The following is a 21,803-nucleotide window of genomic DNA, read 5'->3' as shown; positions in this document are numbered from 1 at the left end:
GCTTCATTAAATTGACCCATGTTCTTAGCATCTTTTGAAGTTCTAGATTTCTTGAAATTATCATATTTGTTTGGACTTTAATGGCATGTAGTAGGTATTAATTGCGTTGGTTGGATTTCTTGTTTGTTTTTACATGTAAATAGTTCAGGATAGTCAAAATTTCTCAGGATGGTAGGTAAGAATGAGGTTAGCAAAGTGTTAGCCTCCTGACTCAGCTGTGCTTTAATTTGAAACTTAGTAAGCTCTAAAATTCCTCGTTAAAAGTACTGGTCTTATTCTTATGCCTTTTACATTTAACAGAAAAACTTATATCTTAGAATAAGTTGAAATATACATTATCACAGACATCTGAAGACACTATATGATTAATACTAAAATGTCTTGACCTCTTTTAAATGAAGAAGTTCTGAAGCTGAGGAGGATGGGTTGGATAGTACTTAAAATATAAAGAAAATGATTGTCAGAAAATGCATGCATTAAAACTTTCTTTTTCACAGGCTTGAAACGCTTTTTGAACAGATATTAATGTTCATGGAGCTCATGTGTCTGAGACCTGCTAAATGAATTCTTTAAATTAAATAATGGAATAAGAAAATTTATTACATTCATATGTTTTACATACCAATGATGAATTTTCACAGAATTGCTTAGGTGTTGGAAGGAACCTCTAAAGCTCAAATAGTCTAACTTGTCCCATTATCAGCTCAGGTAGGGTCAGCTAGATTACACTGCCCAGGACTATATACAGCTAGAATTAAAAGGCCCATGTAAGCCTAAAATGGATGGTTTTGGTTAGTACTTGTTTTCCTAGTGTATTCTCCTATTACTGAATCAGGCTTTGGAAGCAGAGGTGAGAGATGAGTGAATGTGTCTGTGTCTGACTCTACTTGAAAGTGAAAAATGTTGCTTGTTTTGGGAGGTAAATACTGCACTTAAGAACATAGCATTCAGTCCCCAGATTTTTGTGTTCCTCTTGGGTGATCGTTGTTGAGTCAATGCAAGGTTTCAAATATGTAACACATGCTGAATGAAGCAGGAGATGAACACATATAAACACTTATTTATAAATAATGTAAATTCCTTACTCAGGAGGTAAGATCAAGGAAAACACTTTTATGCCTAAACTGGAGTTTTAGTATCATTTAGGTGCTCGGGGATAGTTACCAGTTCTCCCAGTCTACACTTCAATGAAACCATTTACTTTATAGGATAGAATCCTTTGAGTTGGAAGGGACCTTTAAAGGTCACCTAGTCCAACTCCCCTGCAATGAACAGGGATCAATCTCTTCAGCTAGACCAGGTTGGTCAGAGTTCAGTCCGATCTGACTTTGAATGTCTCCAAAGTAGGATCATCCACCACTTCTTTGGGCAACCTGTTCCAGCACTTCACTACCTTTATTGTGGAAAACATTTTTCTTGTATCCTTATGTGTACTTAAGTATATGTTATTATCCTTATGTAGACTTAAGTATATATTAGCAATTTTTATTAAACACTCTACGTATCATTTTATATGTATCCACAAATATATACACAAATATAGCCATCTTGGCTGAGGTAACAGTAGCTATATTTGGAACTGTGGCCTAAGAATTCACTCTCTCAAGTGTTTTCATTACAAACAGAGAACCTGCACATATGGCTGATGCTGATTTTCCCCCTATGGCCCTGCTGCCATAATTTGATCTAAAAATGCAGGTAGCACTGATGGTAGTTAGTGTTGAGCAGTTGAGCAGTTTAGAGCACTTGTTGCAAGAATTGGGAAGACCGAAGGTGAGTCTTGCACTCCAGAGTTCAGACTTTTATTTCCAAATGCAAGTTTAGGAATGAGAGGCTCTTGCCTCTCCTCCTGTGGACTGTGCCATGGAATAACTGAAAATGTTAAGTGCATGGATCCATGTCAAGAAAACCCAATGGAAAAGTCATGGTTTCATAGCTCAGTTGTGATGGATATGCCTTCCGCTTGCATGTGTGTATATTCTCTCTCTTTCTAGTTCTTTCTCATTCGTTCTCATTCTTCCACATTCTTGTTTTCTCTTTCTGAATCTGTCTTGCTCCTGTCCCGAAATCTCCCACTGGGAGCATGGGACACAAAGCCCTTGTACCAAGGCAGATATTTCTGCCTCTAAGCAGATGTTATGACTGCCAAGTCTCAAGGAGAATTGTCATAATTTCCCAGCAAGGTAAAAATGTTTTGAGCCTAGAACATGTCAATTCCTGCTTCATCAACAGAGCTACTAGGAGCTCATACTTCCTTGTGAAAGGACAACTTTATTTGATAGAATTTAACAGATGTACTGTACTGTAAATACTGTCATTTTCTTATATGCTAATAGGGCAGCCTTTTTGTGAGGGCTTTTTTTTTTTGGTAGTATGCTTCCAGTACTTATTTACCTTAGGCAGTTGTAGAGCAAAAGTTATCAAAGTGTCTCAAGTGCTGGAATCTTAAGACTTAATGGTTACTATGCTGTGATAATTTTCACATCAGACATCCTCAGTTAAAAAGTAAAAAGATTATTTTGTTGCTGATGCTGTTATACACCCTGCAAGCTCAGCCTGGTCTCTTTCAGATGGAAGCTCTGTTTTGCCTATCAGCTACTTCAGTGCTGATAATAAAAGTTCTGATGGGCAAGCTGTGCCCTTGGGAACATGTGCACAAGCTTGGGTATTTCTACTGCAGTAGTGCTTAAAGTTCCTCTCCTGATCAGTGTTGTGTAGTACACGATAGTATTAGAACAGATTTAAATTATCTTCGAGCGTATGCATGAGCTCATTGATTTAAAAGAACCACTAATCATGCCTCTAGCAGGTAGTTCCTGTTCTTTCCTTTCTGAAGGAGTGGGTACATATTTCTCTCCAGCTTCAGGAAGATGCCTGAGTTGCTTACCTGCAAGGAAGAAACAGAAATAAGGGCGAGACGCAGCAGAGAGTGTTTTTCTAATCCTCTGAGTCCACAGAGACTAGTGTTGTGCATCCAAATTATGTAAGGGTTATGTTGGACTTTTTGTGTTGTTGTTCACACATTACTGCAAAGGACACAATGTCCATAGGCATCCTGGTGCTTTTTGTTTTGGCAGTAGAATTTAATTTTCAAATTTGTATTCTTTGTTGTTGTTGTTTGCATTTGGTCTCCTTATTGTCAGCAGCATTTCAACAGGGATGTTCAGCCAAAATGTACAGTTGTCTTTGGTTTTAACAGAGTAACGAAGAAACCAAAAATCTTTATTAATGATGTTCCAGTTTGGCTTCCACAGGTCCATCTGGACTCTGTTGCAAGCCTGAGTAAAAATTCAGTAGAAAATAAGTAGATTTATATGTACATATATCAAGAATAGGATACAAGCATTTTTCATTAAAGTCAAAGCACCTAGGACTGGCTGGGGAAGAATCTCTCGAAGAAAAATGTTTAGCTATTTTTAGGAAGTTTCAGTGACCTGAAGCACACGAGGAGCTCATCTGATAGGAATTGCAAACATGGTTCAGAACAGATCTGCTGTCCATTAGCAACAAGGCTGTGCAGAGTTAATTGTACGGGACTGATGTACTTAGGAAAAAGTCACTACAGCAGCTCCTTGTGGTGGTGAAGCAAATAGAATTTGGGCAATGCTGAACAGCTCAGTAGCGTGGTTGCACATTGGGTGTTGATGGTGCCATTGATTCCAGCCTGTCTCTTGTCTGAAAGAGGAAGAGTGAGTGATTGAAAGTACATACAGCAAGTTTGCTGCGTGTGTGTATGTATACATAAATGTATACATATACACATTTTCAAGTGTACATCAAGTGTAACAGTTTCCTTTCTCATCTCCTTGCTGCCTTTTTTTTTTTTCTTCTGTAATTTAACAGAACCTATCTTTGTTTGCTAAAGGAGATCTTTTCCATCTTCATAGGTTCATAAGGTTGGAAAGGACCTACAAGATCATCTAGTCCAACCTATCACTGTCCCTACCCAACTACTAAATCAAATCCCTTAGCACCTCATCTAAACGCTTCTTGAATCTTACATGTAGCTGGGACTGAGCAGACTTCAGAGTGGTTATGGGTTCCTGAGTTAGCTTTCTGTGAAAGGCTGGAATAGCTTAAGCAGCATCAGTGTGAAGTTCTAACTTGAATCAGATAAAATTGTTCCGTGCTGTATACTGATAGTTTAGATAGTACAATGAAATTATCCGTTGTTGAAATAAGACATTCCACATTGTGTGGATTTTAGTCTCCCTTTGTTTTGTTTAATGTAGAGGAAACATGAATGCATCTATCTTTTAGGTTCCTCTGCGTGGCATTGCAGAGTTTATTGTTTTATCTTTAGGTGTTGGGATATTGTGAGCAAAATCCCCAGAGCACACAGGAGAAATGCCAGTTTTCTGTTACTTCATTTCTAATTGTGTATTTCTACATGTGGACAGCCAAATGAAATGCTCTGCCACCTTTTCAAATACTTGTATTAGTCTCTTTACCTTTTTTTTCTTCCTTTGCTACTGATGCAGTGCACTGTGTGAAGCTTTTTCTAGTATGGGATACACATCCTATGAAGCTTTGACAGTACGTTCTTGGTTTCGATGCGTTTTGCAAATGTTCATAGATGAACCGTGTGGTGTGCTGGCCAAGACAGATGCTGAGCGAACAGTTGGTAAGTGTTCACATTTCCCTAATGTTTGCAGTAACAATTCTATATTGCAAAACTGGCAGACATTTTCAGCTAATTACAAAATGTATTTTTGTTTGTATTCCTTGACTTTTACCTAATTACAAACTGTGTTTCTTTGCGCTGTTTGTGCTATTTATTGATGGCCTGCCTGCTCTGCATATGACAAATTTATCACAAACAAAGATAAAAGAGCTTGTTTCCTTGGAAGCAAAGAACAAAAACTTGCTCCCAAGGAGACAAGCTATTTTTCCCCCATGGAGAAACTGCTCTGAAAAAAAGTGAAAATCTGAAGTAAATAGTTGGAAATCATGCTGTGAACCCCCTAAATGAAAAAAAAATCCAATTGCAAGTACTTTTTTTCTGTTTTATATTGAATATTTTGCTGTCTTAGAGCAATACTTCATTTTTTCCTACCAAACACTGCAGTTCTAATTATCTGTAGAATACATATTACGGCAACTACTTTTATGTACATTTTGTAGATTTCTAAGAAAACCATTAGGAAAATGGAAGACTTGGTTATCCATCTTTAATATTCTTCATTCTTGTGTATCTGTATTAGAAAAATAACTACTTCAGCTACTCATTCTTTGTCAAGAAAAATACTGTCAGTTGTGGAATCCATATTTTAGATGCTTTAAAATCATGTTTCACTTTATGATTTTGTGACTAAAATAGAAAAGCATAACTGTGTGATGTATTTACTGCTGTGGTCTCTTGTAACAATCAGGGAAAGCCTATATGGAACAGCTGACTGAAATGACAAGATTGATTTTTAAACTCAAAGAAGTAGAAAACATTCTCTCAAAGGCTCGTGTTGAAGAATCAGTTTCGAAGCAAGATCCTAAAAATGCTCTTGTCCAATTCATTAAGGTACTGCATATCTTTATGTTAGTTCATGGTGCAACTTAAGTGAGAAGGAATTATATATTATCTTTGGTTTGTGTGTATAAAAAGAAATTATTTTGATGTTTTTGTTCTCTCAGGCTGTTGGTAGAAACTATAGTGGACTTCAGACACTCCCTGAGAAATCTGCCATGGTACTAAAGGCTCTGGAGTATTTAGGTGATGTATTAAAGTATGTAAAACCTTATTTGAAGGCAAAAGGGCCTCCTGAAGGTCTGCAACTTGCATATTGGATCATAGGTAATTATTTTGCAACTTCTTCTCTTTAAGGAAGTTATTTAATACTGAAACAATGAAATGTGACATTTAATTCTTTTGGGTTTTGTACTGTCCATCTTAATGGTTTAAAAAAAGCAAAGTCACCAAGATGTTACAGTTAAATATTTTAATTTTCTTCCTCTAATTATCTTTTTTTTTTATTCTGATGCTGTGAAGTCTAACCTCCTTGTGATTTTTTTTTTAGATTATCCCTGCAAATCAATGTTTTCAAAATTAAGATGTTTTAACATCTTTTGCCACCAAAAACACTTTTTTTACCCAAACAAAATCAGAAACAATAGATCAGCTAAGCAGTATTGCAATACTATGTCATATTTACTGGGGCTGTGATAGCAGATGGGTCTGCTTAAGCAAATTAGAGATCTTATACATACCCTTTTTAAAACTCCTTATGTACAGCTTGTGATTCTTAAAATTCAAGTTCTACTGTTTTTTTCATTAAAATGAAGAAACACTGATAGGATGGGAAAAATAAGAAAGCTGTTTGTTTTGAATGAATATGTCATTCACTTACCTTTGGAATTAGGGTAAATCTTAATTCAGCTTGAAGACAGAGGTAATGATTTGCATGCTTACACACTGTATATATATCATGACTAAAAGGAGTAGAGCATAAAGCACATCTGCCATGCAGAAGCTGCATAAAATGTAATGGGATTTCAGTTTTGTTGAAGGATTTTTATTTTCTGTTGCAAGATCTGTGTATTTTGAAATGATTAATGTTCAGCCATGCTGTTGTACACTAGAAATTGTTCTTTCTTGTTAGTTAAGTAAAAAAGAAGATTCTAAAAAGGCTTAAAATACATATTTTAGTGTATTTCAATCACTTCCTAACATTGTGAGCTTGTTTATTTATAAGGACAAAGCAAGATTCATAACAGATCAAGACACTTCTCATTTGTGCACATTGTGCATGTCAGATTGTGTCTTCTACTGCCCCGTACATCATGGCAGGGATAACGGAAGGACTACTTCTAGCCAGAATAAGCACGTTTCTTTCAAAACAGGGAGCTCCAACAACATTATTAGAAGTACTGTTAAGTGGTTGTTCTCTTTCTCTATGATTGATCGTGGTGTTTTCTCTCACTCCACAAGATTAATGTTGTTTTTCGTTGTTTTTAGAGATGGTAACAAATGAGTTTGTAGATTCTAACAGCTTACTTATGGTCTCTCACTAATTTCAAAGTCTTCAACATATTTTTGTGGAGTATCCCTGTGGTTTCCTCCTCCCAGCAACATTTTTTCTCACTTCTAATCAAATCTTAACTTAAGAATGTTTGTGATTCCTACATAGGAATCTGCTTAATGAGATACCGTATTTTATTTCATCCGTGTTTTAACACTCTTGAGCAAATTAATCTGTAATAAATATTTGTAGCCTCAGAGCTGTGCAAATGATACGTTAATGTGTAGGAAAGGCATCCTCTGTGGCTCTCATTTTTTGAACTTGGCCCAAACTGATTTGGAGAGAGTACTCGTTCAGTAGAGTCTGGTGCCCTTCGTTCTTTTCAGTCTACCAAATGAAATGCATTAAATATTATTTGAAAGACATTTAATTTAATGTTTTCCTAGCATTGAATGAGCAAGTAGATGCTGAGGTGGCAGCTACTGTTGTTAGAAATACAAGTAGAAGGCATAGGCAGTGCCTCTGCTGTGATCAATGCACGTGGTAAAGTCTGTGTGCTCTAACTGCACATGTGCTGGTTGCAGAGCACTATGTGCCAAGGTTAGCTAATTTTGTGCAGGACTATGAGAGCTTTACTGTACTTTTCCTAAAACACCTTCACTTGCATAACACCTTGTAATTTATTGAAACAGCTTGCTGTTTATGAACTGGAAATGGACTACATCTTCACTGAGCTTTTTCTAAGGGAATATCACAGAAGTAGAATGCAAGAATGAGACAGTTGCTGTTGTTATTCTTGGATGATCTGTAATTCCTTTCTTTCTTTTTAGGCTTTCTTAGCTTTTTTTTTTTATTATTTCCTTGATTGTAAAATGCTTTGGACTTTCTTGATTCTCTTTCTACAGGATGTCTTGTAAAATTCTGGGCACCAATACTGGCCACTTCCAAAGCACAGCAACTCCTGTTCCGCATCATAGATTGCTTGCTGCTGCCTCACTCTGTGCTGCAGCAGGACAAAGAGCTGCCTGGGGCTTTACTGTCTGCCATTCAGGAAAGCCTACACCTTTATCTTCAGGTAAATATGTGAACTCTATTATCAGCAGACCAATGTAGCTTTAGGAAAAGATTCATACAGCAGAGGAAATTTTCTTATATTTTTTTCCAAGTGTAGACTGAATTTAAAGAAGCAGTGAGAGAAGATTTTTCTTCTTGAGGAATTTGAAGGAAAATTGCACCCCCATTGGCTTTCCTGACATTGCATGCAGCTATGCTGTGGTACACTCTAGAAGCTGCTGTTCTGCTTGCTGTAAATAGAGAGGCTCTTAGTCAACCTGCTGCTTACTCTGTGCCTCATGTAAGAGACTTCTGAAACAGTGAATTGTGATACACAGCAAGACACTTGTTGAGATGACAGAGCGAAGAAATGCTTTAAAGTGTCCTTGATTTTGTTAACTGTAGATAAAGATTATTTTTCATTGCTCTTAGTAACAAAAGACAACCCTTTGCATATCATGGCATTATTTTATCTTAATAGTTTGAGGGGTATGTTTCGCTGAATCAAATGCCTTTTCTACTGCTTATGCTAACATGAATCAAGCTTACCATCCTGTTGTTCCTCCCATTCTTCCCTCAGCTTGCCTTGCACTCCTGAAAGGCTTGTTGCGTTGTAGAAAGGAATTAATTTCTGTGGGTGAGGAAAAGGATGTATTTTGAAAATGTCAGCGTATTTTACCTTGCAAAACCTTGCTTTTTTTTTTTTTATTTTGCTTCCTTTCTCCCTTCCCAATATTAATTTTGATTGAAGTTCTAAGTGATTATTTACAGGATTGTATTGTGAAACAATGCAGTGGTGATTCTGTAAACATCCCTTGGATTTATTCCCTCTTTCAAAAATTGCATTGTGATTGACTGCACGTCATATGGAAATGAATATGACTATATAATGATGTGTAGATATGACTTGCTTTTCTGCTCTCTGGGTACTTTCAGAAGCTATATACATGTAGGACCATCTGGACACTGATGCTACCACAGAGTGTGACTGTCTGCTTGCTAATTCAGTATTTTAGTCAGAGAGCACTGTTCTTCTGTAGTCTGCATGCACGGATGTAGTTTTAATGTGAAGCCACTCACGTTGGTTTTGAAGTCCAGGTGTTATAGACCTTTGTTTCCTGTTTTCTCTGTCAGTCTCTGACTTTCTGACCCTGTGTAGGCCTCTTCAGCAATCTGCAGCTCAGTCCATGTGCTTTTAGGCTAAGCTAGATGATCTTATTGACTGAGTAGTTTATTTTAGACAATGCTATTCCTAAAAAACTACAGATTGTTTATTTTGACAAACTCCTTGAGGAGGAGGACAAAGATTTTTCTATTTTGATATAGAACTTTTAAATTCTATTAATTGTATTTACAAGGCTCCAGTGTTTTAAATTGCTACAGACCGGTCAGAAACACTTTCTTATTCTTTATTTGCAAAACTTAGGGTTAACTCAAAATTGAAAATATTTTTATATCAGTTACTAAACTTATTCTCTTAGGGCTGTTTCTGAGCTCTTTTGAGATCAAACGAGTTCTAGGGACTCTGACTTCTCAAGTAACCATTTCACAGTTGGCTTAAGCCAAGTTGGCTTAAGGATAAATTCCTTCCGTTTCACCCCACATGCATTCCTATTTAATTTGCTTAATGATTTTGTGAATAGGAGATGACTCAAATGTGTGAGTTGATGCAACTGGCAAAAATCTCTGCATAAATAAATAAATAATGAATCAGCCATATCAGAAAAGCGATAAAACAGCATATGTGTGAGCATGTAACCATGCTGGGAGGAGATGCAGAGAAACTTCTCCTCCAGGAGAAACTCACTCTTAATAAGCTTAAGCTGCTGGTGAAATACTTTATCAGACCCTCCTTGGGAAGCTGTCCTATGTCCAGTGCCCATTCGTAGAGGTGGAAAGCAGAATTCTAGTGCAAGAGTCCCAATGCCCTTTTAATCTGTTTTGGTGGATTTTTTGTTTGTTTCTGACTAACGGGCTACAATAGCAGTACTATTACTTTCATTGTGCACCATCTGTTTTGATAGTATTTTATGACCTTGGGATGATTTTCATAGAATCAAAGAATGACTTGAGTTGAAAAGGACCTTTAAAGAACCAAGTCTATCTAGTTCTTCTCCCATACCTCCATGGGCGGAGATGCTTCCCAGTACATCAGACTGGGATATAGTATCAGATTTGTCTTTGGAGTTTTCTGGGTGACAAATGTCAAGAAGAAAAACGTGGAAGAACAAGAATGAGCGATCATTTCATAATTCTACGAGACTGTAATTATGTGATAATGAGGCATATAAAATCTATCATGTGATATTTTGCCTTCGTTTATACAGAACGAACACAGTTGATTTGTGTGATAGCTGACTGTTGAAACCCATTACTCAAAATTTCTTTATCTGGATTTCTTGGATAATGCTTTGGAGGAATTTTGATATGTCTATCAGTAATCTAGGAAAGAGCGGAAGCATAAAACTTACTCTAGAGAAGAAATAATAGTTTAAATACATCTTGTAGATTGTAGGTGTAGGTGCATGTAATAAGCATAACATACATAATAATAGGCTAGATTTATTAGTGTTAATCCTGTCCAAATACTGAAGATGGTTTACTTCTATCTGAATACAGAAGAGTGGTGAAAGATCTTTATTTTAAGTAGTGTTTGGCACATACATTTTCCAGTGATTTTAATGGGCCTGTGCAGGCTCAGCATTTGTCAGAGTTCAGACTTTAAAAGCCCTCCTGCAAGCCACATCTGTGGTCTGATATTTGAGCAAGCTTATTAATACATCTTGTGAATTATAGTATGTGTTTAATAGGAATTGTACAACATTAATTGGTGAACAGCAGATTTATTCCAACAGCGGGACTGATATTATAAGTCATCATTAGGTAGCTTGGCATTTCTGCAGTGAATAGTTCCAGTAATCCATACTAATCGGTTCTTCGCTCTCCACAGGTGATTTACAGATATATGGATAAATCAGAAGAGAGGCAGCTCTGGCTACAAAAGGTTCCTGCAGTGAGCATACACAGGAATCAGTTGCTTTTCTGCTGAAATGAGGAGCAGATGTTGTCATGCTCCTCTACTCCTCTTAAAATGTCTTTGGTTTTTGGTGGGGCTTTGTTTTTGTTGTTTTCCTTTCTTTAATCTCAGAAGATATCTAAAAAACACAGTTAATTAAAAAAAAAGAGAGAGAGAAGTGCTCTCAAGTCTTTAATGTCCATCTGCTTTTTAGGGATTGTCCTAAGGGTCTGATGTGATTAATTTCAGATCTCTGGTCCAGAATTGCAGTCCAGTAGCATGTGTTTCTTTTCTCTGTCATATGAACAGCAGCTTCCTTCATCTCTGTTAATTACTTGTTGGATTTAAAAGAAGAAAGTACTCTGTGACCTCCTTGTAATTACACCCTTGGCCAATGCTGCCCAGGGTAGTTTGCCATTGTACTCAGGGATTCACAGTTGCCGTGCAACATTGGTAGCTTATCCCTAGTGCCGCTTGGGATACAGCGGTGTTAAGCCTTGTGCAGGTCTGCTGCTCTGTAGACTTTGTAAGAAAAAGGAGAATCTCAAAATAAGGAGTATAATATCAAGCTAAAGTCAGTGAGATTTTATGTCCAAAACAGAAAATCCAAGTTAATCTATGGAAACTTTTGACACAATAGAAGTGTGGGTGCCCAACCATCTGACGATTCTTGCCTGAAGAGGTTTGATGCTGTAAATGTTCTCTAATGTGTAGGGGCTGATTGGTGATTTATTTTATTTTTTTAAGCATACAGAAGTGCGTATTTTGGGAGAAGGGAGCTCTGATGACCCACAGAATAGGTGATTTTTCTCACTGTTTTCATTTGGAAGGAAGAATTTCTATCTTGGAACAGCGTAATGCTAAACTTGTCACTTCTGTTGTTAAGCATGAAAAAAAAAAAAGAGATTCCTCTTTACTGAGGAGAGTTATTGGTATTACTGCATGGTTTTAAAAATTATGTTTTCATGAAGAGGCAACTTCTCTGCCTGACCCACCAAAAAAGAATTTGCAGAATGATGAGGATTTCCATCAGCAGTTCTCCTTATTGAGTATCAAGGGCACTCTCTATCCTCATCACATGATTAAAGCAACTTCCATCCTTTTTATTTTCTCTCTAGCAAACAAGAGTATCTTTGGTTATGATGTGGCAGGGTGTTGTCATTAAATTTAATCCTTTCCATCTTTTGCAGATTGTTTCTATTCCCATTCCACACCTTAAAAAAAAACAAAAACTGAATCAGTTTACTTCAGCTCAAAAATGAAAATGTTTTTTATGAATGATCAGTCTAGACTTATTGATCCATCTTCAAATGAGACTGTTAAAAGAGACGCAAAAATTACTCTGTTCCCTCAGAGATCTCAATTCTAGTCTTTCTTGCTTATACTTCATCATTAGGATCATTTCTATAAGAAGAGTAACTTAATAACAATTGTTTGGGGTTTTTATTGTGATACAGTGTAGGATTTGTTGGTCCTCAATTTGAAGAACTGTCATTTTATTGACTAGAATTGTTAATTCTTCACAGAGCATTCTATGTTACATTCTTCTATGCATTCTTGCAGGTATCCTCTGTGAGGTCATGATGGTCTTTGTGTCCTTTTTTTTAGATAGATTCTCACATGTTGTTTTGTAGTGTTGAAATACTTAAGAATGCCAACTGGGATTATGGAATGGTTTTCTTCCTCGTGAGACCTGGACTAAAGAAAGCATAGGCAGTTCTTCAATGTGCCTGCTGCAACATCTCTCTGAGAACACCAAACACTCAGGCTTACAAACTAAATGATCACGAGCAGTCTTTCTGAGCCCTTCTGCTTGCCAGGCAGAGGCATTTTAAGAATTCTGATGTAGCAGCAGCTGCCTTTTACTAAAAAATTTTACTGTAGTAAAGCAAACAGTTGAGCATCTGAACTGCTTATTCCCTGGTTCAGGAAATGTGGCATTTATCATCAGAACATACCAAAGTTTCCAAGTAACTTCAGAGGCATGTGAAGTTCAGCCCTTGCTGAGTATGTTTGTGTTCAGGAGGGCTGCCTACAGCAAATCTTCAGGCAGGTCCTGAAGCACCTCGTTCACTGAAATCCCAGATTTCCTGCATTTGTGTACTGTGGAACCAAAAAGCTGTAACTCCCCGTTCCATGGAAGTGCCAAGAAGCTATTTCTCATTCAACCTGCTTTTTTGCTACAAGAGCTGCTCTGTCATACTCGCGTAGAGAAACGTAGACTAAAATCATTGGAGTCAGAGATCCCCTATAAAAAGCAACAGAAATGCTTTGTCAGGAGCTGGTAAGGAAAAGCAGTTTTCAGGTATTTCTGTGTTTTACACCTTAGAGTCTTGATCTATTCACTCATATATTAGAGATGTTAACTTGCCTTGGTAACCATCAGCGCTCAGGAACACACTCATCCTACAAACTCTGGAGTCTGGTTTGTGGTGCTGACGGTGGTTTGAAGTACTTGCTGAAGCTGCTCCCTAATGATGTCTGTGCTTGGACTTCTTTTGTATTGTTATTCTTGATGGACAAAACTATTGTGTAAACTGAATTCTGAAGAGACTTCTGTTTGTACTGCTTGCTGGAGCCCTTGTCCTAGGAGACAACTGCGCTTTTTATTCTTTTTATTCTCTTAGTGGTTCATTCTTCTTCCTCCTTACAGTAACTCAAGGAACAGGAAGTAAATTCCTAACTTTTTCTCATAGACACTTTTACCACTAAGAGAAATATTTATTTTCTTACGGATGTAATATCTACATATACGTGCTGTGTAACTGTGGGTAGTGTTTATGCAGTCACTTTCTGTTTAAGTTTCTCCTTTCCTAGACTGCTGATATTTCTTTGTCATGCAGCAGTTACTAGTGCAGCAGTAGTTTATAGAGTGTGTAATGAGTATTTAACCTACTGTTGTTCAATTGTTCATTAATAAGGATTTATTCAATTTCCCTCTCTTTTTTGTTGTTGTTTTTTTTTTTTTATCTTTCACAGGGTCTGTCCTTTGTATGTTGTCAATCCCAAGCTCAGGGGGCCTATTTAAATCAACTGCTTGGAAGCATTGTTCAACATTATTTTGGACGATTTCTCCCTTCTTCACCAACTGCACTCGGAACTGGGCAGCATCCTATGTTGACTGCTTTGTGTAGTTCCATTACAGTCCCTCAGGCGCTCCGTCTACGAAAGACCACTCTGCATGTCATAAAGTAAGGCCCAGTGATGTACAAAACATCACTTATTCAGATTTCACAGCTACAGAGGAAGAGAATGTCACTGTTACAGTCTCAGTAACTGTCAGGCTGTAGGAAGAGCCTATAGGTTGCCGGACAGGAAGATAAGAAAGGGCAGAGAATATAGAGCAGGAAAGTAAAATTGAGAAGATCTGAAGACTGGTGAGAAGGTCACTGAGGATGGAAGTCCTGGGCTATAATAATACTGCATGTGGCCAAATAAAAAGCAAGCACTCCACGACATATCATCCTATGGCTGCATCTCAGGCTGTGTTAGGATCACAGGCCCATAGTTGCAACAGTTGCCTGTGAATGCGAGGACTAGAACCTGTTGTACATGTTAGGATACAGACGTGCCAGCTACCAAGGGGAAATAGAAAATTGGGGGTATGGAAAGAGGGAGATGGAGAACTACAATCTGCAGTTATTTGTCCAAGTTGGGAAAAAAAACTTATCTCCTTCAAATAAAAGAGGCTTGCTTACATCTAAGGTAATTGCACATTTCTTTATTAAAGAGTGAGTATGCACATTTGTTAAAAGAGTATTGGTGATGACCTCAGATAGATACAGTAGGTAGTACTGTAGGTAAAGCCTATATTATCACATATTAAGGGAGTGAGTTAAGATTTCACAGTCTGATTCTGATTTTTTTTTCCTTATGAATACTCAAACTTTCTTATCTTAAAATTATTTGTGACTGTGTGCATGAATGTGTGAATTTTAAGCCTTACTGTGGAAAGAAAGTTCTGAATGTGTAATGGCATTTGGTGACTTGTAAGATGTGAAACGTTTCTTACTGATCTGGGAAGAATATATTAGTCTGATTTATAAACTGTGGTGGTCAGAAGACTGTCACTAGATCCATACATAAGTACATACAGAGCTAGCTAGCCTTTTTGGCATACAGAAGCTAATGAATATCTTGCTGCTGCACAGAGGAAATTGAACCAGAGAAATCTATTACCCAGGTCAGATGATCATTTTACTGAAGAATGCCACCCCGAAAAATAGTGTGCAATTTTCATAATAAATTAACAGAACAGAAGATTTCAGAGATGCTAATATTAAGTGAGCTAAAACCACAAGGTGCTGGGAATATGGAAACATTATGATTTTTATTTTCTCAATGATGTCAGTGTGCATTCAAATATTGAGGTCTCTTTAAGTCATTTTTTTTATTTTAAAGTGTAAACAAAGTTGTATAAGTATGCGTTATTACGTTTTTAAGAAGTATAGCAGCTTTTAGTTGATGCATTGCTCAGCAAATGAGTGTGCCATCTCTGAGTAGCTACTGGTAACTACTATTCCATATTTAAAAGTCATTTTGCAAGTTCTTGGAGTGTTTGTTTTTAGACTGATGAATAAATGTATTGTGTGTTTTCTCTCCACTCCTCTGGATGCTCCAATTTAAGTAACTGTCTTTAGATTTCAGTAAAATCATCTGTAATGTCAGCTCAACAGTGGTTCAATCTTTCACCCTTTTGGGGTAAATCATTACAATTGGGACTATTCAGTGTGTGTGGTGTCAGAATTTGCTCTTGATGCAGACCGGGAGGTTACCTTTTACCTTTTTGACAAATTTTGTACTGAAAATGATTGTGTTAATTCTGATGGAGCAAAATCAGAGATTCTGCCCCATTTCATCGTACTGTTTTACAAAGATAACAGTACCACAACAGAACTCTTACCACAGGTAGAACTGTGAGCAGAAAATAGCACATAACATTCAAAATACAATTCAATTACTTTAGTTTTATTTCAGAATATTAGAATCAAAACTCCTCCTTTTGTTCAAGTTTTTATGTTGCTTTTTTATATTTTAACTTATATCATCACATTTGGCTTTTTAACTATAATTACGTCTGCTATTTCTCACTTCCCTCAACAGAAGAATCAGAAGACATCACTGTCCTGATAAATTGGAAGCCATTTCTAAGACTAAGATAAATAGAAGCCATTACCCGAGTCTAGATAAAGATAGAAATCTATGTAATAGGCCTCCTGCTGAAATATCACAATATTATTTCCAATTACATGGTGCTTGCATTGAATGGAAGAAAAAAAACCCACAAAACACAACATATCTCAAGCTGTTTTGATTTGTTTTGTCTTCCCAGTGAGAACTACATGCAGTTCAAAGGTAGCATTCCACCTCCTCGCTTGGCCTCAGTTCTTGCTTTCATTCTTGAAGTACTTCAGAGAACCCAGACCAGTGAACTGTGTGACATTGAACTGGTTCTCCCAGCTGTGTTGAAGTGCATGGTATTGGTTAACGAGCTACAAGGTGAGCTACTTGTTTGCTTTAAGTACATCTCTGTACACCTGTAAGGTTTTCATACTGCTGAGCATCTTTTATCCCAATACACAAGCTGTTCTTATTTGTTGTTTTCTCTTAGTTTAGGAGAATGAGATGCGTTAGCCAGATAAATTGGACAAGGTTTGTTCGTTCATTAAATAGTCTGTTCTCTGAGACAGGAATTTCTTTCTGACTCATGTGCTCTGATGGATTCCTGACAAGTTGATCCTTAGTTTGAAGAGCATTTCCCATCACTCCCACCTCATTTCTCCCAGATTCATAACTGTGAAAGTATTCTTGTACTTACAGATTTTAGACCAAATAAGACTAGTGTATGTTCTCCCCTTAGACACATCAGAAAGTAACATGCTAAATCAAGTTTTGAAGGGATCTTTGACCCTTTTTTTTTTTCTTCTTCTAGCATGTTCTGCTTGGTAGAGATACCTTCTATATTTTTAGCTTCTTAAAAAATATTCTATTTACCTCATAGTTGTATAAAGAATGTGAATGTGCCAAAAATGTTCACTCCTTGCTGCCAGTAAAGGTATTAGGCAAAGTGGGGATTCACCTCTGACTTCTCCTGGGAATTCTGACTAATAAGCAATTTTTGATGCTTTTCTGTAAAAGCTCCAGGGACAAGATAAATTCAGGAGATTAGCTGAATCAGCACACACCTTTGTTCCCCCTTCTGCCTTTTTAGCCACAGCTGTCTGAAGCTGGAGCAGATGAGCTAAATGTCCTGTGGTTCTGCAGCCACCAACTCACAGGACTCCGCCATACTCTTGTAGAGAAGTTGCAGCTCAGTTCCACTGTTATGAAGGAAGAGCTTTATCTTGCAACTTGAATATCCATTCGGGAGAACTGGGCTCTTGTTACTGTTTGAAAAAACACAGAAGGGTGGAATTCAGAACACTTACTGAAAGAACAGCTATTGAAAGTTAAGGAATAGTTCTGTTTAGCTCTGGACAGGCTTTAATGCCATATGTGCTTTTCCCCAGTTCAAGTATAGGAACAATTAAAGAAGAAAAAAAGAACAAAAAACGAGTGGAAATAAATTTAAGTAAAAACTCTAAATGTGAGTCTCTGTTCTGACTTAAGGAGACAGTGTTGTACTTTAAAATCTGTATGTTTAAAGGATAATGGTGGTGAAAATTGAACTTTGCATAAATCTGAAATTCATGCTGTTCTTATAGCCAATCTAGCTAACTACTCTGTCATTTTGCTTGCATCAAAGTAAGATAAAAACTATTATTTTCTCATTTAAAAATTGTAGTCTTCATGAAAGACATTCTCCAGATGGTCAGTTCAAGAGCTCTGTGTGAATCTTGTGATTTTTTTTCTTTTACAGTTAAAAAAATATCCACAGTCATTGTGCAGTACATGGTAGAAGGCTGCCAAGCAAGGTCAGGAGGAGAACATGCCACCCAGCTGACTTCTGTATTTAGGTAACCAGAAAATATGCCAATTGGCAGCGAAGCTACTGCAATCCAATTGACAGCAAACATGTTTTTTTAAATAACTAATTATCCTTAACATACTGCATTGTCACTTGTTTATGGTGCTTAAATTACGTTACTTTTGGCACTGGTTTTAAACATAACTTGGCGAAAAAGCCAGAGCTTAAAAAAACAGAGAAACATATCTGCTCTTTCATGGATTGGGTACTGTTTTGAAAGGACTATAGTGGAGAGCTCCGCTGCTGCTGCTGCGTAACGTGCTGTGGAGCATGCCTAATTTGAAGTGTATATAACAAGAAACAAATGCTTATACACCAAGGATTGTTTATTTGTTCCTGTGACAAATGAATAGATTAATTTAATGTCAATTTTACTTATTCCATACCTCAGCAAAATGAATCCACTTTCTCATGTGGATGCAGTAGAAGAGACATAGGAGCTAAGACCCAAAGGCGTTTTGCAAACCTGAACACTGCTGCTGTGTTGGGTAATGTAAAGATGAAAGCCCTGAGAGACCTGAGAAACCCTGAGAGATTTGCTGATGAGTCCTCATGAAAGGGATACAACCCACGTGATGCTTCACTCCTAGGGTGTAACTTCCCAGTCAGATGTTGTCTGTGATCATTAAATACCTCAAATAGACAAATGGATCCACTTCCACCCCATGGTCTGCACTGCCCAAGGAGCTTTATAGGAAATGCTGACCTTGTTTCTGCAGACTCCTGTCCACATGTCTTGTTTTGCTGGACTTTTTGGTTAAATAATAGTGACTCTGTGTTTCAGTTTTCCATGTTTTCCATTCAGACAGATGTGTTACTAGCTAAAATGCTCTGGAACAAGTCAGCCCTGGTAAAACAGCAGCAGAATCTGCTGATTTGCTTGGAAATAAATGTGTATTTTTTCTTAGTGTTAGCCTCCACAGCATGGCTTTGTTTGTAGAAGGAATTGCAAATAGAGTATTTCAGTGTAACAATGCAATCACTTCCATGCAACCAGATTGCTTGTTCTGATCAGCTTCTTCAGTTGTTCTTGGCATGTTCTCTGCATCTTGTTCTGACCTTCCATTACATGCCTCTGTGTCCCCCTCAGGCAGTTTATCCAGGACTACACTGCAATGTATGATCACCGGGTGTTCAGCATTCTAGAAACAGTGGCAGTCTTGGATCAGACATTAGTTACCAGCCTGATTCCCACGCTGACGCAGTCTCTGAAGGATTCAGAGTACAAACAAGGTCTTGGAAGAAATGCTGCACAAAGGTTTGTTTTTTTTTTCTATTTAATACTACGTTTTGACAGTGAAGGGTAAAGGTATGTTCTCTTGAAAAAAAGAAATGTTAGCTAGCAGTACAGATATTCAAAAATGAGTGATTTTTAAGTGCATTCAGTCAAAATCTCCTTTGCTCAGACCTTTCATGGTTTTAGGCCATCTACACCTGCTAAGTATTTTCAGAGAAATTATGACACTAAGGCTACAAACCCACATACAATTTAGGCCAGGCTGCCTCAGTTCACTACACTGTGTGTTGTGAAACAGATGGGTAAAAAAAAAAAATAGAATTCCTGCCCAAAGAATACTCTTATAAGACCCTGTTGTAGAGCACATTATGGTTTATATACAACATTACAGTAAAATCAGGTATGATCTGAGACACTTGGGAAAGAAAGGCTCGTTTTCAAGAGTTCTTTCATAATGTAAATTTATGAGCATTGTGGGCATTCAGAACAGACTAGCCTCCTCTCTGATAGGCACAACAGAATCACACTCTCTCCATTTGCCCCCTGAGAGCTTAGGACAGAAATATTTCGCTTGTGAATCCATTTAGCCTTAGGAAGCTAATGGAAACTGAGGAGAGCAGCTCAGCACAGATGGCAGCAGCTCTTGGTGCAGATGCAGCACTGAACTTCCAGCAGCCATATAAATGTTGTTACAAAAACCCAAAAAGCTCTCCACCATGTGGCACCTAGGCCAAAAGGGTTCCTTCTGTTAGGTCTCCTAATGGCCGTGCAGGGCCTTGAACAACTTGAGAGTTGAGGCCAGGAAGTGGTTTCAGTGTACATGTTAATGCACATACTGAGACCCCTCAAAGAGTAGATGCTGCTCATAGCTCAGGCTGGAGAAGTTTTGAAGTCAACTTTGGCAAGGCCTGGGCTATGGGGCCGGGTGGGGAGAGGGGTGGAACACAACAAAAATAGCACCAACAAGAAAACAGAGTTGTGCAAGAATGTAACTCATGAGACATTAGGGATTGTTCAAGGAGTATTCACTTCCTATTTAAATGGAAAGCATGTAAGTAAGTATTATTGGCTTTTTCTCATGAACGCATTTGCTTTTATTTAAAGGAGCTCACACTTGATCAGACAGAAGGACCATTATATGCAGTATTTTCATACTACATGCTTTAGAGTCTTTTGATGATGTTTAGTTCTTCATAGTTTACCGAGTAAAAGGAATGGTGTGGTGAGCAGGGAAGGAATCCTGCCCCTGTACTCAGCATTGGTGAGGCCTCACATTGAGTGCTGTGTTCATTTTTGGGCACCTCAGTACAGAAAGGACACTTGAGGTGCTGGAGCAGGTCCAAAGAAGGACAACAAGACTTGTGAAGGGCTTGGAGAAGGGCTTGGGGCTGTTTAGTCTGGGGGAAAGGAGGCAGTGGGGAGACCTTATTGCTCTCTTCCAATATCTGAAAGGTGCTTACAGCAAGAGCAGGGTTGGTCTCTTCTCACTGGTGACAGGTGACAGAATGAGGGGAAATGGCCTTAAGTTGCACCAGGGTAAGTTTAGGTTGGATATCAAGAAACACTTCTTTACAGAAGGGGTTGTTAAAGCACTGGAATAGGCTCCCTCAGGGAGGGAGTGGTTGAGTCCCCATCCCTGGATGTGTTTAAAAACCATTTGGATGTGGTGCTCAGGGACATGATTTAGCAGAGGGTTGTTAGAGTTGGGGTAGCATGGTTAGGTTGTGGTTGGACTCGATGATCTTTGAGGTCTTTCCAACCTGAGTGATTCTATGATTCTAAGCATTGTCGCAACACTGGCAGCTGCAGACTGTTCTCTTTCTTCCAACTTGGCCACGCTAAAAAATCTCAGCAAACAAAGCTGCTTATAGATAATAACTTCCTCCCTTATGTGTTAGTAACCCAGTGTGTTAGGACATCACATGCTTTACTGCTCAAATGTGTGAAATTGTTTAAGTAATGTTACATTCTTCTGTTTTTCAACAGGGAAGCTTATAAAAGGCTCTTAAATCACCTCTCAGAGGCTGGACAAAATGAGATAAGAAAACTGGAAAATGAGGCAGGTTAGCAGTTGCTGGTGATCATCCTTTCCCCTTTGACATTCCAACACTGTTAATACTTAAATCTGCTCTGTACAACACACTCTGCAGGTTCTTGATTTTTTTTTCCAAGTTATGTATTTATTTTAATAATTCCTTTGGTATTTGAACGTTGTTGTGCATCTGAAGAGTTAGTTACTGTTGTACAGTGATTGAAAGATATGGCAAATGCATTAAACAGTCTATATCAGCAGAGCCTGGATTGCACCATACAGAGCAGGATTTTAAAACAATGTGAATTGAGTTTTCTGAAATTATTTTTTATCTATTTGAGTCCTGACCCTCTTAATATTGTAAACCACATTCAGTATGTTCGTAAAGAAGTTGTAACTTTGTAACTTCTAATTTATTATTTTAGAACAAGAGAAACTTTTTCTGTAGTGCTGAATTTGCTGATTGCCAGCACCCACCAGTGAGTGGGGCACTATGGCAGAGCTATCTATCTTAAGTAAATGGGGGCTTGTAATATATTGCACAA

General features: G+C 37.8%; 1 protein-coding gene across 1 annotated transcript in view; it reads left to right on the top strand.

Moving 5' to 3' along the window:
- Nucleotides 1–21,383, top strand: part of MMS22L (MMS22 like, DNA repair protein) — an 84,794-nt gene extending 63,411 nt beyond the window's left edge. The window contains exons 16-24 of the mRNA XM_065731041.1: nt 4,482–4,624; nt 5,373–5,515; nt 5,629–5,788; nt 7,859–8,028; nt 14,002–14,213; nt 16,355–16,521; nt 17,882–17,978; nt 19,080–19,247; nt 21,213–21,383. Of these exons, the coding sequence (XP_065587113.1) occupies nt 4,482–4,624; nt 5,373–5,515; nt 5,629–5,788; nt 7,859–8,028; nt 14,002–14,213; nt 16,355–16,521; nt 17,882–17,978; nt 19,080–19,247; nt 21,213–21,294 (1,342 nt within the window). The 3' untranslated portion in view covers nt 21,295–21,383. The remainder of the gene's footprint in view (nt 1–4,481; nt 4,625–5,372; nt 5,516–5,628; nt 5,789–7,858; nt 8,029–14,001; nt 14,214–16,354; nt 16,522–17,881; nt 17,979–19,079; nt 19,248–21,212) is intronic.
- Nucleotides 21,384–21,803: the final 420 nt, after the last annotated feature.

This window comes from Cyrtonyx montezumae, unplaced genomic scaffold (genome assembly GCF_038088225.1).
Source record: "Cyrtonyx montezumae isolate F1298 unplaced genomic scaffold, pur_monq_1.0 scaffold_13, whole genome shotgun sequence".
Taxonomy (NCBI): Eukaryota; Metazoa; Chordata; class Aves; order Galliformes; family Odontophoridae; genus Cyrtonyx; species Cyrtonyx montezumae.
Note: the sequence above shows the minus strand (reverse complement) of the source record. Positions and strands in the feature narration are given on the sequence as shown.